Source organism: Epinephelus moara, chromosome 13 (assembly GCF_006386435.1).
Source record: "Epinephelus moara isolate mb chromosome 13, YSFRI_EMoa_1.0, whole genome shotgun sequence".
NCBI classification, from domain to species: Eukaryota; Metazoa; Chordata; class Actinopteri; order Perciformes; family Serranidae; genus Epinephelus; species Epinephelus moara.
In genome coordinates, this window is record NC_065518.1 from 23236829 (window position 1) to 23251903 (window position 15075).

General features: G+C 38.5%; 1 protein-coding gene across 4 annotated transcripts; it reads right to left on the reverse strand.

Moving 5' to 3' along the window:
• Nucleotides 1-4286: 4286 nt before the first annotated feature.
• kat7b (K(lysine) acetyltransferase 7b) lies at nucleotides 4287-14201 on the reverse strand. Of its 4 annotated transcripts, none has more exons than XM_050060704.1 (14): nucleotides 14010-14201; nucleotides 12837-12987; nucleotides 12492-12740; nucleotides 12258-12340; nucleotides 12064-12147; nucleotides 11819-11917; nucleotides 11613-11723; nucleotides 11328-11519; nucleotides 11118-11207; nucleotides 10859-10999; nucleotides 10639-10732; nucleotides 8529-8675; nucleotides 7428-7534; nucleotides 4287-5370 (listed from the first exon to the last, which is right to left on the reverse strand). In XM_050060704.1, exons 1-14 carry the CDS (start codon nucleotides 14025-14027, stop codon nucleotides 5269-5271), a joined length of 1668 nt encoding a protein of 555 aa, XP_049916661.1. In that variant the 5' UTR covers nucleotides 14028-14201; the 3' UTR covers nucleotides 4287-5268. The 4 variants fall into 4 exon arrangements, with proteins under 4 accessions (XP_049916661.1, XP_049916660.1, XP_049916659.1 ...); XM_050060703.1 differs by having other exon boundaries at nucleotides 13998-14201; XM_050060702.1 differs by having other exon boundaries at nucleotides 11328-11723.
• Nucleotides 14202-15075: the final 874 nt, after the last annotated feature.

Sequence of the window (15075 nt, forward strand, 5' to 3'; positions counted from 1 at the left end):
AAAAAAAAATTGTTTTTTTTTTGGTTTTGTTTTTTTTTGGGGGTTTTTTTGAAAAAAGAAAAAAGTTAGGTAAAAATTATACTCGATTATTATTGTTATTATTATTATCATCATCATCATCATCATCATCATCATCATTGTAATTTTGAGTACTTTTTTTCAATTTCAATTGTCATTTATTTATTTATTTTTACTTCACTTTTTCATTTTTTACTGGCATCATTAATATTGAAATTTTTAAAGCAAGGTATTATTAGCTTATTTGTTGCTATGTTGTTTTGACATACTGCTACTGTGCCAGCCCTGCTATAACAACCCCTCTGTCCACCGAGACATCATCATCTGTATCAGTTCAAGCAAAAAAATTATCTGTCCCTGTATTTGTATTCAGACACAGGACCTGAAGTGGGTGTGGCTTTTACCGGAAGTTCCATTAAATCGGGCAGATGTTGTCTTCTCTAACCTTATATTCATTGGCAATAAAATTGTTGTGCCTTTAATGCTTCAGATTGATTTAATATTGGCATATAATTCATTATGAAATATATTTCCACATCCTCGTACTGTAGCCCACTTTTCATCTAGCTATCTGTCTTTAGTTTTAGTTTTATCTAAGTTTTATGAACACTCTGAAACCCCATCACCACCCTGTTAACTGGGAAACATTCAATCAAACAACTGACAAAAAGGTTCATAAATGCAAAGATTCAGTTTTGCTTTGTAAATAGGAACAATTATCAATAATGATGTATAAAAAATATCCTTCAGTTGAAGGGAATAATCTTAAATTCCAATGATGCTGCATTTGCATTTATTAATAGCCTATTTTGACTGTGTTTTTGAAATAGAGGAAATTAACATAGACTACAGCTAAAAACTACAGAATTTAAGCTTCATTTTGATGTACAGATGGCAGAGGTTTAAAAGATATCCAGCTGCCACATCAGGCTTTTTGTCCGGCTGCCGGGAACTATGATGTGCGCCGCAGATCGATCCACCTGCAGTCCTTGGCGAGTTTGGTAAGGCTTAATAGAAAATTGGGTTCGTATCGGGTGGATGGGTCAAAACATGACAAAGCAGTGTTCTGAGTTATCAATAATTTACAAAAACATTGCGTGCAATAGTCCACCCCCCCCCTGTCCGGCTAATGGACCTGTGTCTGTTATCTCATTCTTCCCTCATTTCCTGTTATCTCTCCACACTCAGCAATCCAATAAAGGCATAAAAATGTCCCTGAAGTAATAAAATAATAATATAAATGATGAGTAAACTGAACTTTGTGTCTAAAATCTGTAGAGTGCACATTTAAAACCTCAACTTGATGAGCTGGCCCATGTTGATAAAGTTGTAATCCAGGTAAAGTCAACACTTCAAAACCATAGCCAACTCAAACAGGGGACAACCTGTAATTGGCTAAATTAAGGATAGTCTGATAGCGGGGGATATGAGATAGACTCTTTATTTCATTTCCTCAATAAAAACCAATAACAATACATTATAGTGACGCATGATGCACATGTTGCACAGTCAATCTCTTCAACCAAGCATGATCCAGACACGCATAAAAAGCGATTATAATTAAACTTGTCAGGTTACAGTTGTTACAGAAACCAGGTTGGCTGATTATATATCCCATCAAGGTGATCCACAGCAATCAAGGTATCATATTTCTGGGCTCATTAGAATCAAAGCTCTCTAAAGAAGGCCCATGCAAATGACTACACTTGCTGTGCATCACTTGAAATGTCATATAAGATTATAGATCAACAAAGAAACACTTAAAGAGTCACATATTTAAAGGTGAAATGTATGAGGTTAACACCAGATTCAGCACCTGCACTGAGTCACCAGCAGTGAGGAGTGCAAACCCCAATATGGCCCACCGAACCGCTCCCCTGCGTCTCATGGAAATACAGTGTTGTGTCATTACAGGAGCTCTTTGTGACTAAACCATTTCATATGCAAATGTTGTGCCTCTGATTTCTTTTGATTTGGCACTCCATGTTAGCCGTGGGTTATATGTGCGCACGAGGGGCTGTTCAGGTGTAATTGCCTTTCAGGCCTAATTGTCCCAGGGCTTTTCTTGCTTTTAGAAGCACCTGTGTGCGGATCAAAGCATTTGATTGTCATTTGTGTGTGTCAGCTTTGTTTCAAGTGGGCGTCCTTACAGCGCATGGATTGTTAAGTATTAGCCTCTCAAAAAAATTCTATAGCGGGAGTTCTTTCATTAGAACAGAGCATTTAAGTTACTAAAAAATCATAAAAAGGTTTAGTAACAGTGTTATCATCTCTGGAGATGGAAAATGAAGAACCCTACTGTCAGTCACATGATCAAAAATGTACAAATATTGACATTATTCAGGCTTTGACATGCAACACATTTCATACATATTCCACTGCACTTGAAATGTCAACTGTCTATAAGAGCTGCTTTTTTCATTATCTGCTTGACCCCTGACCGTTAATGTTACATGCAACTTTCAGTACTCTAGTCTTAATATACAGATATATATATACAGATCTGAGGTCAGAGGTCACATTTGTGTCGTGCCCCAGCTTCATAAATCAAGAAGTAGCTGCCCAAGTCAGTTGGCTAACCAATAAAGCACTCGCTTCAAAGCAGATGGTCATATTTGCAAAGCACCAGTCAAAGACCCGGCGCTCCTGCATGTACTGCCCCACTCCTCCTCCTCCGCGGTCATATCAAAGAAGCATGTGCACGTCACAAGGATATAATTACACCAGTGGCGATCCTGCTATCTAATAAAAATGGAAATGAAAGGTGAGCATGTCAAATGTAAATATTTAAGCTTTAATATTATTGAACATGCGGGGGCTTTCTTAGAATTTGGCTTGTATATTATTGTATGACATCTTAGCTCCAACCATGGATGTAGATTTTTTGTGTGTGCAACATATGCAACCCCACCCACCCGAAAAAACACATGGAGGTAGAAGAGGAGTTTTATTTTGACAAAATTAGAGACATTTACACCATAAATTGATGCAGAGGACCCCCTTGTCCCCCATTTAAACCTACGCCCTTGGCTCCACCTGTAGAACAACAGAAGGAACACAGTGTTCAATTGATTCATCAAATATTGAATGTGCAACAACTGCAAAGTACTTAATACCTGAGCTGAAAAGAGACATCCTATTGAAATATATTAAATCTGGGTGTTTCCAAATGCCATGTAGACGTGTGTTATCATGTTTGGGAGGGGAGGAGTTGAGCAGCGTGGGGTGCATTGGTATAAATGCACCCTGGGTACAGTTGGCGCAGACAGAATAGCACAGAATCACATCTGCACCATATCATCTTTGAATTTATTTTAAGCTGCTTTGATTGAGGAGATACAGAAGCAAAGCCAAGAGATGGATAAGTGGAAGATTCAGCTTGTTGTTGTGACTTTTTGTGCTTTGGTGCAAATCGATCAGGCACTGTCTTCCAGTGCGGAAGAGGAGAGAGGGTTGCCCAAAGAGTGGCAGGTAAATATTTACAATTCTAAACCAATTCCCTATTTCCTTTTTTGTTTTTTGAGTATTTTTGTTTAGTCAAAAATAAATGAAGACAGTAAATGCATGTAACTATTAAAATAAAAATGTAACTACCTACTAAAATTAGGTAAAACAGTGCACCTGGTCATTTCTGTGTGGCACAATCCCAATTTTATTGATTTAACTACAAAAAAAATATCAAAAGTGTGGATTTTTCCTGGCAGGATGAATCACTGGATACAGGTCTGATCCACCCGATGGCCAGTCTGATGAAAAGATCTAAAGCCCTTCGCTTCTATGGACTCATGGGGAAACGCTCAGGTGGCCTTTAATCTCATCTATGCATGAAAAAGTTTTTAAATGTCCCCTTTTCTAGAGTTGTGGTTTGGGGTGGTACATGACTTTAAATACATTGCTGATTTTAGTTTCTTTTTCTCCTTTAGGAATAAAGAAACCTTCCAGTGCAGATAGACGTAAGTAGCTTGATGTTACTTTCAGACTCACTGGTGTCATGGAGGGTATACGCAGATATACAGCCACCTCTTTTTCTGGCTGTTTACCCACATTATCAGCCAAAGGCGATTGGAATATATGGGAGAGCAGCCTGTACCAACCTCCTCCTCCTCCTCAGTAACCTTAGCAACTTTAGTATAATTATTGCATTACAACCACAAAACTGCTTCTTTGTAAGTGTGATCTTTCTCACATTTGTAGGAAAAAAAGTGTTCATAGGTCTGATGGGAAGAAGCATTTCCAGTGGCGGTGAGCACAAACACCAACACTCGTGTCAAAATATCAAAGCAGCTTTATTGATATTAAAAATATCAAATTGCTAATACACATTTAACAGCTATGATTCAAATTACAAGGCAAATACAGTCCCACTGAAATGTTGAGTTGAAAGGTTTTCTGTTTATTACAGAATCTCTAACCAGGAGGATTCCACCTGCGACAACCACTGCGATCGATGTTTCGGAGAAACCACTCAAGCAAGGTATGATTGTATCAGTATAAAAACCTGAGGTTGTTTTATTTCTATGTGCATTCTTACAGTGGTATTGTCATTTTTTTTTTATCATATTCTGAGCAAATTAAAAATATCTATAATTCATTATTTCCATTGTTTGGCAGGTTCATCAGAGGAATGGGTCCAAATCCTGTATTGATGGAGCTAGAAAAAAAAAGTACACATTATTAAGATCTATACAATTTTACACCAACCAAAGACGTTACCATACATCGTACTCCTCAAAATACACTCTGCTTACTGATCAATTCATGCTAACAATTATTGTGTTAATCCCAAAAAAACAAAAAACAAAACAAAAAACATCTACCATCTTCAAAAACGCACATTTCTTAAAGGAAATAAAAATAACAGCCTGTAAATGCTGCTAAAGGTATGTATTATTTTGCATGAGCAAAGCAAAAACATTCATGTTATCCACCACACTGGACCATTTATCGTTTAACATTCAAAGCTTAGTAGATGTAGGCAGTTTTAAAATAGGACAAAGATTCTCTGCTGTTAACTGACAATGTTAAAGTCAACAATCATTGGACTTGGAACGTATGGAGCTTAAAAGTCTAAAGGAAAGTAAAATATAAAAGTAAAAAAAAACAAAAAAAAAGTTCAGTTACAAATAAAGCAGGGTAAAATCATAAAAGAAAGAATGGACACTGGTCTTTGTTGACAGTTCGTAGGTCGAGGCTACTTGTGGCTGGTGAGGCTGGAGGTGAGTTCATTCAGTAGCCTGAGGATCTTAGTGCTTATGTCCCTTTGGGAGGCGTCCATTTTAGTGAGCTCGGGTCGATGGTTTTATTGCTATTGCCGCGCTTGATCTCCTTCGCTTTCCACTCGTCTATCAGGTCCTAGGAGGGAGAAAAAGAACAAACCGGGCTGTCAAATAGGGTGATTACATTCACGCAAAGCTGCATTACTATCATTTATAACAAGAAAAATACATTAGTATCATCATTACAGTAATGTCTTAGAATTTGGTCCAATATTTACTGAAATATACAAAACAACATCAGAAAACGTCCTAGTTAAAGGATAACTTCAACATTTTTCAATCTGGATCATATTTCCCCGTCAGAGAAACTGGTCCAGTACTGAGGGAGCGGGCAGCGGCCAGCAGCCACACAACAGACTGTGATGGAAGCACACAAGACAATTGAACACCATTGTCCATTAAAGTGGTTATTTTCATGTTTCATTCACAGACAGGCTCAGATTGTTATTATAAGAGGCTGAAGTGTCTCTTTACCTTTCACTTGATCTAGTCAGTTTGTTATTGCCTCATTAAGCTCAAGTCTCCTTCTGAAATATCACAAAATGTCACTTGTTGCAGGAGAACAACAGTGGAAACGTGTGAGCTTTGGAGAGAGTATAATAACTGGAGTAGTTTATAGTAAACTCAGTTTAGTGTTATCTTAAAGATATTCAGTGTCGTGGATGATTATTTACCCCATTTCAATGAGGCTTTTGAATTTGACCTCTACCCGTATTTCTGTAACCTGGAGTATACGTATGAAGGGTGGACGAGGAGAGAGAAAAAAAGGCAGCGGAGGGCGGCTGCTGCAAAGCCATGAAGCTGGGTGTTGTGAGCCTCTGCCCACAGAGGAAAAATGACTATGTTAGAGTGGTTCGTGCTTGCGCATTTCCGTCCTGTGCCGACAATATGAGAAGCTACACTTTGAGCAGCTGTTATAGACTATCTTTGCTGGATATGGACACGCTAAAGTTCTGGCTAATCATGCAACTAATGAATCCTAACACTCCTATCTGTACACTGAGCATACAGACTCGGGATGACTTCTACCTGTCAAAGAGGAGAAGAAATCCGGAGCTAATTTTCTTAAAGAAAACTGCTATTTCAACTGCTGTTACCAGCTGCAGACATGCAGATGTAGGCTAATGCTATTAGCTTAAGTTATTATGTGGACATTGCATAACGTTACACATGAAAGCACGACAGGATAACAGCAAAAATTATCAATCAGTAAACCATAAGAAGGTGCAAAATATCATCTGATTCAGCACTGATGATAACCAATCTATATAGATTGAATACCCATTTTCATCTGCTGACATACATAATAATAAAATAAATATCATCAACAAGCTGACGCTATCAAGGCCACAGTGTGTGTGCATGGTGGAAAAAAATATATTCATGCTTCGGTATAATAGGACCTATGATATATATTCATTATATTTTACGTCTATATTTGCCCTTCCTATACATCAAGGAGAAACCTGTGGCAATAAATGAAGACAGTAATGTTAGTTACTGTACGAGCCCCTGTACACAGTCTTTTTTGAATAAGATAATCATCTCTCATTCCCACAGCTGGGAAATTTGCAGTGTTATAGCAGCAAAGGGTGACAGCGTAATAACAACAAGCATCAGCAAGATGTAATGAATACACTAAAATACATTTTCTATAAACTACTCCAGTTATTATACTCTCTCAAAATCTCACTCATTTTCCACTGTTGTCTGCAACAAGTGACATCTTGTGATATTTCAGAAGGACACTTATGCTTAATGAGGCAATAATAAACAGACCAGATCAAGTGAAAGGTAAAGAGACACTTGAGCCCCTTATAATAACAATCTGAGCCTGAGTGTATGCTGAAAGTAACCACTTTAATGGACATAGAGTGATGGTGTTCAGTTGCCCCGTGTGCTTCCATCACAGCCTGTTGTGTGTGGCATATTAAGTTATCCTTAATATGATTTGTATGACTAGTAGAGAAAGTTAAAGTACTTTAGAATTAACTTTTCAGTTGCATATGAGGATTCTGTCGACATGATCTATTAAAATGAACATTTTGTTGTTGTAAAATTATTTAGAGAAATGATAACTCAACAGTAAAAAATGACAGACAATCTGAAGAGGCCAATGGGCCGACATCTTACCTGTCGCTTCAACACCAAGTGCTTTCCCTTCCAATATTTGAGCATCTGGAGAGACTGCAGGGTGCTCACAATGTCCACCGGATTAACTGCAGTTTCCTGACTGATCTCTGCGGATCCACAAATATTACAACAGTAAATATGTTGTGTATAAGCATGTGTATGTTCAAAGATGATCTTTTTATGTGTTAATAAAGCTTTCTCAACCAAGCTACATGTTACAAACATTTTGTATTTTATCTTAAAGGAGCTGTATATGACATTCAGAGCATATCTGTGATTCAGAGTCTGAGCCAGAATTGTCTGCACACGGCTCTCAACATGGAGGTGGCTTAGCTGGTGGCTCACAGCTAACGGTGATAACAGCGCAAACAGTAGAGCTGCAATTATTGATTGATTAGTTGTCAACAATTAAATGAATCTCCAACTAACTTGGTAATTGATTAATCCGTTTAAGTAAAATTTAAAGAAAAAAAAAAAATCAAAATTCTCTGATTACAGCCTCTTAAATGTGAACACTCTGGTTTCTTTACTCCTCTATGACAGTAAACTGACTATCTTTGGGTTGTGGACAAACAGGACATCTGAGGATGGCATCTTGGGCTTTGGGAAACACTGATCAACTAATCGATTAATGGAGAAAATAACTGACAGATTAATCGACAATGAAAATAATAGTTTAGTTGCAGTCCGAGCAAACGGTGCTGACAATTGCAAAAGTGCTGATCTGCGGGGAACTGGAGGTTGGGCGTTAGAGTTCTGTGACAACATAGTCCCGCCTCCAGGTCAGGACGACGCTGTCAGCAATAATCGGTATATGAGAACAGAGAGGTAGAGATGAGCTAACCAGTAGGATGCACACATGCACTAATGTGAACGCACCTTGACCAGCTACAACAACAAAGAACAGAGAAGCTCAGATTACAAAAGACACAGGGAGCGTGACTTCATTCTCTGCTCGGGACACCATTACTCCACCGTATCTTTACACAGAAAACAGTTGTTTGCTGCTTTATCAATGCTCTGAAGGTCATACACAGAACCTTTAACAGTGGCAGAGCAAGGCATGTGGGCCACCTGCTTGAGTTCTGTGTCCTCACTCACCTTTGATGGAGATCTCCTTGCCTTGGAAATTGTACATGTATCTTAGTAACACTTCCTTCCAGTAGCTACGGTAACTGATGAGGCCGAGGTCAGACAGAGGCCTCTCTGGTGAGCCAACCTTCTCTTCCACTTTGGACAGCAGGTAGCCTAAACAACACACACAAGATGGTCAGCAAGAGCAGTTTAGAAAAGCACATTCAAACTATATTTCAGTATGGTCTGAAAACAGACAGTGATAACATTTAGATAATACTGATTTTATCCGAAAAATGCCAAAAATCCTAACAATTAAAACAGACAATTTAATCAATAAATCTGGGATGACAAATCTTGCAGTGGCTCATGCATTTACACACAAAATGCATACTGTGCTTTACCTAATGCTATTACAAGTGGAGATATATAGGGGAGACATAAAGTTACAAACAACTAAGGCTGCAACTAATGATTATTTTCATTTTTGATTAATCTGCAAATAGAGTGACACAGGACAGAGTTCTAAAACCCAGAAATGAGTTTGCATTTACCCTTTATGTTTACTTGTCTCAAAGTCAATGGGTTTTTGGTTAGATGCCAGAAATAGTGTCTGTGGTTAACACAAGCCTAAGAGACTTTCACGTTTTGTTCTAAGTCATAAAATGTGTCTGTAAATACACATCATGAACTTTGAAGCGTCTTGAAAAGGAGGCTACAAGTGGCTAAATGAGACTACAGAATGCCCACGCAATGCCATGGTGGTGATGGTAGGTCATGCGACCATAGTGTAGTTTGTTTATAGTTTAATGTTATAGCTTTTTACTTCTGGCGATTGCATTAAGGCTTCAATAATTGTAAAAGTGGTGTTCATTTGTGAAGATTATCTTTTTGAACAAAACATATAAGTAGTCAGTTTGCCACAGAGCTTATTTTTTGCAGTGATCCAAATTTTAATGGAAAAATCCTGTTGGCTTTTTGATGAGGGAACTGGTGCAATACTAACTTTCACATCGGCCTACAGAAAAACATCACATCACTGGGGCACTCTATAATTGTCATGATTAATTTTGTCAACAAAATGTCAGAAAAAGTGAAACATGCCATGCGGTGTAATTTTCCTGAGCCCAAGGTGACGTTTTCAAGTGTTATGTTTTATCAGACCAACAGTCAGGGTTCCCACACATTTTCATGGACAAAATTTCCAGACTTTTCCATGACTTTTCAAGGACCATTAATAAAGAATATGTTTTCTTGCATTAGCCCTGCATTTTTAAACATATGAGATTCAAACTCTATTTAAACTTAATTTCAGCTAGCTGGCACACAGGAGGGGAGAGACAAACCTAGGGAGACAATGACGAAACGTACGCGATGGTAAACAAAACACTGTCACGCATCGACACATTACATTGAAAACTACAAAAAATTAGTTTGCAATTATGTTATATTATGTGGAAGGTTATCCATGGAAGATTATTGTAACAATTTCATTATATACAACAAATTTCCATGACTTTTCCAAAATGGTCAAAGATTTTTAATAATTCCGTGACTTTTCCAGGCCTGGAAAATGCTGTGAAATTCTATGACTTGGTTTTCCATGACTGTGGGAACCCTGAACAGTCCAAAAATCCACAGCTACTCAGTTTATTATCATGTATCACTAAAAAAGGATCAAGAGGCACGAAACGAGCAAAGTTTTTGCTTTTTTGCTTAAAAAATGACGATGAAAATAGTTGCCAATTAATTTTCTGTCGATCGACTGATTGTTGCAGCTCTACAAACAACTGTCTCATTCAATATAGTGCTAACGCTCTGGATAGTAATTTATTAATTACAACTTATATTAGACAAATTATGCAATTCATTAAACAAGCAAGAACCAATTTCAGATAAAAATTTTCCTTCATATACCTAAATATTTTTGAGATTTTAGTCTTTTTAATTTTACCATATTCCATCAGGACTTTTTTTTAAGCACAGAAATAAAAATAAATAACTTTACAAAAGTAAATAAATATAAACATTTTACACTGAGTATTCCTACTGTTAGGGCAGTCAGCACTTATGATTGTGATTTTGGCTCAATAAACAATTGACAAAATAATGGAAAAACCAGTAAAAATATACATACTGAAGTCGATGAGCATCTTGCCAAAGCCCTGCCTCATGTACTGTGGCATTGTCAGGATGCAGGATACGTTGTAGTTGAGGAAGGAATTCTTCTCCTGGAAGTGATAAAAAAAAAGAAAAAAACTCCAGCTGTATCTGTATACAAATTTAATTTATACAATATCTAATTATTTGATACTGTATTTACACACACCATAAATCTACACTTGTTTTCCATGTACCTTTGAAAAGTATCCCACTAAATGGCAGCCAGTGTTGTCAGCCTCAGTCATGACGTAGAAGAGAAAAGGCTCCACGTCATAATAGAGCGTTTTGTGGTCCAAGAAGAGCTTGGCGAGTAAACACAGGTTCTGGCAGTAGATCTGGGGAGAAAATGGCGCTCAATCTCTTGCTTCATTTATTGTCTTAAAAGTAAAATGTCACTGTTCCAATATCAACAAAACCAGAAGGAGTCAAGATTTTAAAGTCTAAGTCGCCTACCTTATTCTTTTTGCCATCTACTTCAAACACAGATATTCCCCCCTTTCTGTACACCTCATCTCCTGGAGGGTGCTTCCACACACACTTGGCCTAAAAAGACACATAATAAATGCACATCAGCGTTATTTAAATAAAAACCTAGGTAGCATGTACACATGTAGTAAATAGATATATAAATATGACTTGAAAATTTCGGTCTCTGGCTCTCACCATGTGTCGCCTCAGAATGGTCTGGCTCTTCATGTACTTGAGGCAGAATTCACAGACATAGAGGCGACCCAGGCGTGCATACTCCTCAGGGTAGGGCGAATGGTACCAGGTGTCCAGCTCATAGCGGCCAAACAGGATGGTCTTTATCATGTTACTGCCTTCGGTGATCTGACCTTGGATCCGCAGCTTCTCCTGCAGGTGGGAAGATACGTGATAAGATTGTTTTAATATATGAAATCTTATCTCAAGTGTGACACTGATGGGAGATATCAAACAGCCCATTACCAGATCTTCAGATGCACGGGCCTGGGCTTTTCTGAAGAGCTCCAGATCGTATTCACTGGTGATGTTCTCTAGCAGAGGCTCTCTGGTGTTGCTGTGTGTTTGCCGATGCTCCTTTGGGCCAGAACAGAAAGAGGAATAGAGGTAAGAAAATATAACTTCCATTATACAAATGTAAAAATGAAGTTGTCATATGTTACATGATGTACCATGTGCTTTTCCTTCTGCTCCTTCTGAAGGCCAGAGTTTCGCCCCTTCCTCATCTCAGCCACCTGCTCTTTGTATTTGCTCTGTTTTGATGTTGGTGTCTGAAAATCGAGACAGAAATACATTAACTTTCATTGTTATTGTATTAACCAATTATACAATGTGAGGTCCTACATAACATTCACGTTCTTCCTGTGGGACAGTGAACACAACTGATGTGATGCCAATCATTGCAAAAAGAAGCTACCTGATGACGAGTTGCATGGCGCGAGTTGTTTTCTTCCTGACTCTTCACCTCCTCCTCTTGTTTCTCACGGCTGATGGCTTTCACCTGAAATAACGAGGAAGATGCAGCTCAAACTGTCAAATATTTTTTCACATGCAGCTAAAACTTATAGTAATTTTAATTATATCTTTAAAAGTTATTTCTGAGATACTCACCTTGCATTCATCAGCAGAGAGATTGTGGTAAAGAGGGCAACCTGACACAGCAAAATGACGTTCATGTTTTCCTGTAAGGTGACCTGGGCAAATTGAGAAAAGACAGTAATGTATATGAATACAGAGACATTATGTGCAGGATGCCACTGAGTACAAATCAGATACATACTGTTCATGTAAAGAGTCAGAGACCCTTGATGAACCTATACATTTTCAAAAGGGCAGGAGTTTTACCAAGTGAATTGCATCCTGGTGTAGGGCATTTCATGTTGAAGTTATACGTCTCGTGACAGCGGCGGCGCTTGGGTCGATGGGAGAGGTCCTTATCTGAGTCTCTGTTGGCTTGATCTTTGGCCTGGCTCTCATCGTGGGAGGCATTGGGGCTGGAGATGTCCAGCTCAGACTCAGAGGAGGGGGCGTTTCCTGTGGGCGTCAATGGTGGAGATTCGTCCTGGTCTGCAGCTCGCTTCAAGTCGGGAGTATCTAAAGTAAACGGAGTCAAACCATCATGTTTACTAAACAGTGAAGATGGTGTGCATTGCAGAAACTTTGTATTGTATTTAAAGGATAATGGCCAACCCTGAGAACTTTGGCTAAGGCGAGTAGAGGCTCTGGTGAGGCGCTGTCTCTTGGGCATGTTTCCATCACTTTCTGAACTGTTGGTTTGTTCTCTCTCAGCGGAGGAGTCAGAGTCTTCAGTTCCATCTGAACCACTCCCGACCATGTGTCTCTATCAGGGGGGGAAACTTAAAATGAGAGGCATCCTATACAAATTCTGTAATCATGGATCACAAATGTAAAGGCTGATGTGCCATTGCAAGTGTCTGTGATGTACATTAGACATGACAATAGGAGTCTGCCCTGCAGAGCACAATCAATGAGGTTAGCTTGCTATTGAGGGCTGATTTGGATAAATAAAACCAGCATCCCAAAATCTGGGACAACGAAATGCTTGTGTATCAAGAGCTCTGTATATCGGTTTGCCCGCTGTTTCTATCCAGCTTACTCTAAAATTATTATTGGAGAGAAAAGGCCACAGCTGCTAGCTCGCTGCTAGCTGCATTTGTGGTATGGTAAACAGCTGTGATTAACACTTCCACCACAGTTAGCATTTGCGTCTTTTAGAAGAACAGCTGACATATTCAAATAATGTAGCAGCTGATAGCCATAGTAGGGCCTACATATAGTCTAGTTAGCACCTCAGCAACCTAATAATATTGTTAGCTTCGCGTGTAATGCTAGCTAAGCTGTCCTCTTTTTCATACGGCTAATAGACGGTGGTACCAAACTCCATTAACAAATCTTGCATTTTAAGATGTTGTGGTTGTTGGTGCTTCCGTTAATGTGCCTATTTACATATTATAGAAATAATACATGTTAATATGGTCTCATGGTTAATTCGGCACACATATAACCCACAAAGCAACGTCGATTATCATTAATACCCGAGTTAAAGTTTTAGATATGGCTTAGCTTCTCGTTGCCGCCCATCAAAGTGTAGTTGTCCTACTTTAACGATAACTGAAAATTTTGATAAACGTAAACCATGACAACAAGCGTAAATACAGTTTAAAAACAACACAATTGTTAAAGGCAGTTTGATAGACTGGAGGTATGTAAAACAAATGCAATGTTTTGGCATGCTCAATTGTCAACTTATTGAATGGAATATGGTGGAACATTCGCCTCATCCGGAGAGTGAAGCTAACTAAGCTAACGTTACCCTCTTGTGCGACCTACATTTGTTCCTACCTGTCGTCTACGAGGCATTTTCAGCTTGGTGAGCGGTACTTCTTGCGGGTTAGTAGTCACAAATGGTAAAATCCCCCAAACGTTGGAAAAAAAGACGAAAGGAAACTATTTATTGATTTTTTGGGGCAGAAGTTTGTATGTACACAGCGTTGCCTTGGTCTCACCCGCCGCATTCCCCGCACTGACAGAGTAGGGAATAGCACTTCCGGTGAGAGTCTGTGGAGAGTGAGCCGCCACACCAGCAGGGGGCGACTCTGTGCCGCACTGCTATGGGCACCCACAGCAGTGCAGCACCGAGTCACTAGTAATCTAGTAGCTACTAAATGAAGATTAGTAATCTAATCAAGATTTAGGTTAGCAGGACCTTTTACATCAGAGTGTCTGCATTCAAATTTGCATCTTGCTTTTCTAATTAATAGGCCATAAAACACTGTCTCTAAATCAGACAAAAATATCAAGAAAATAGCTCTTCTTGAGCATTCGACTTTATCTAATGGTCTTTCTTAGGATGGAGTTTAAATGTTTAGGTTCTATGTAAGTGTTGGTCAAACTAAGACCACCCTTAGGTGCATAGATGGATTGGACCTAACACAGATCCTGCAAAATATCACTCAAATTAACATATAGCCTACTGACCAGGAAAAGACATAAAGACCACAAAGAGTTGCAAAGGAACAGAGAGAGTAGTTACAAAAACAACCATAAAGAGACACACAATTACTAAAGAGACACTAAATGACAAAAAAAGGCACAGAATTATCTCAAATAGACACAAAATTACTACAAAAAAGTTGGGAAACAACCCAAAAAAAAGGCACAAAATGACTACAGAGAGATACGAAAGAATAAAAATAAATAAATAAATGACAGCAAGGAAATACAAAGCAACTACAAATAGAGGCAATACAACCAAAAAGAGACACAAAATGACTACAATAAGACACAGAATGATCATAAAAGACAGAAAATGACCGAAACATAGAATAATTACATAAATGGCCAAAACATCCAAAAAGAAACTAAATAACTACAGTGACACAAAGCAAATGGAAAAGACACAAGATGA

Coding starts and splice junctions, on each gene's coding strand:
- kat7b (XM_050060701.1), bottom strand. CDS start 14,027: ATGCCTCGTAGACGACAGGTAGGAACAAAT. Junction 8,676..10,638: donor CAAGATGCTCATCGACTTCA/GTATGTATATTT, acceptor TGTGTTGTTTAG/GCTACCTGCTGTCCAAAGTG. Junction 7,535..8,528: donor CAAGGAGATCTCCATCAAAG/GTGAGTGAGGAC, acceptor GTGGATCCGCAG/AGATCAGTCAGGAAACTGCA.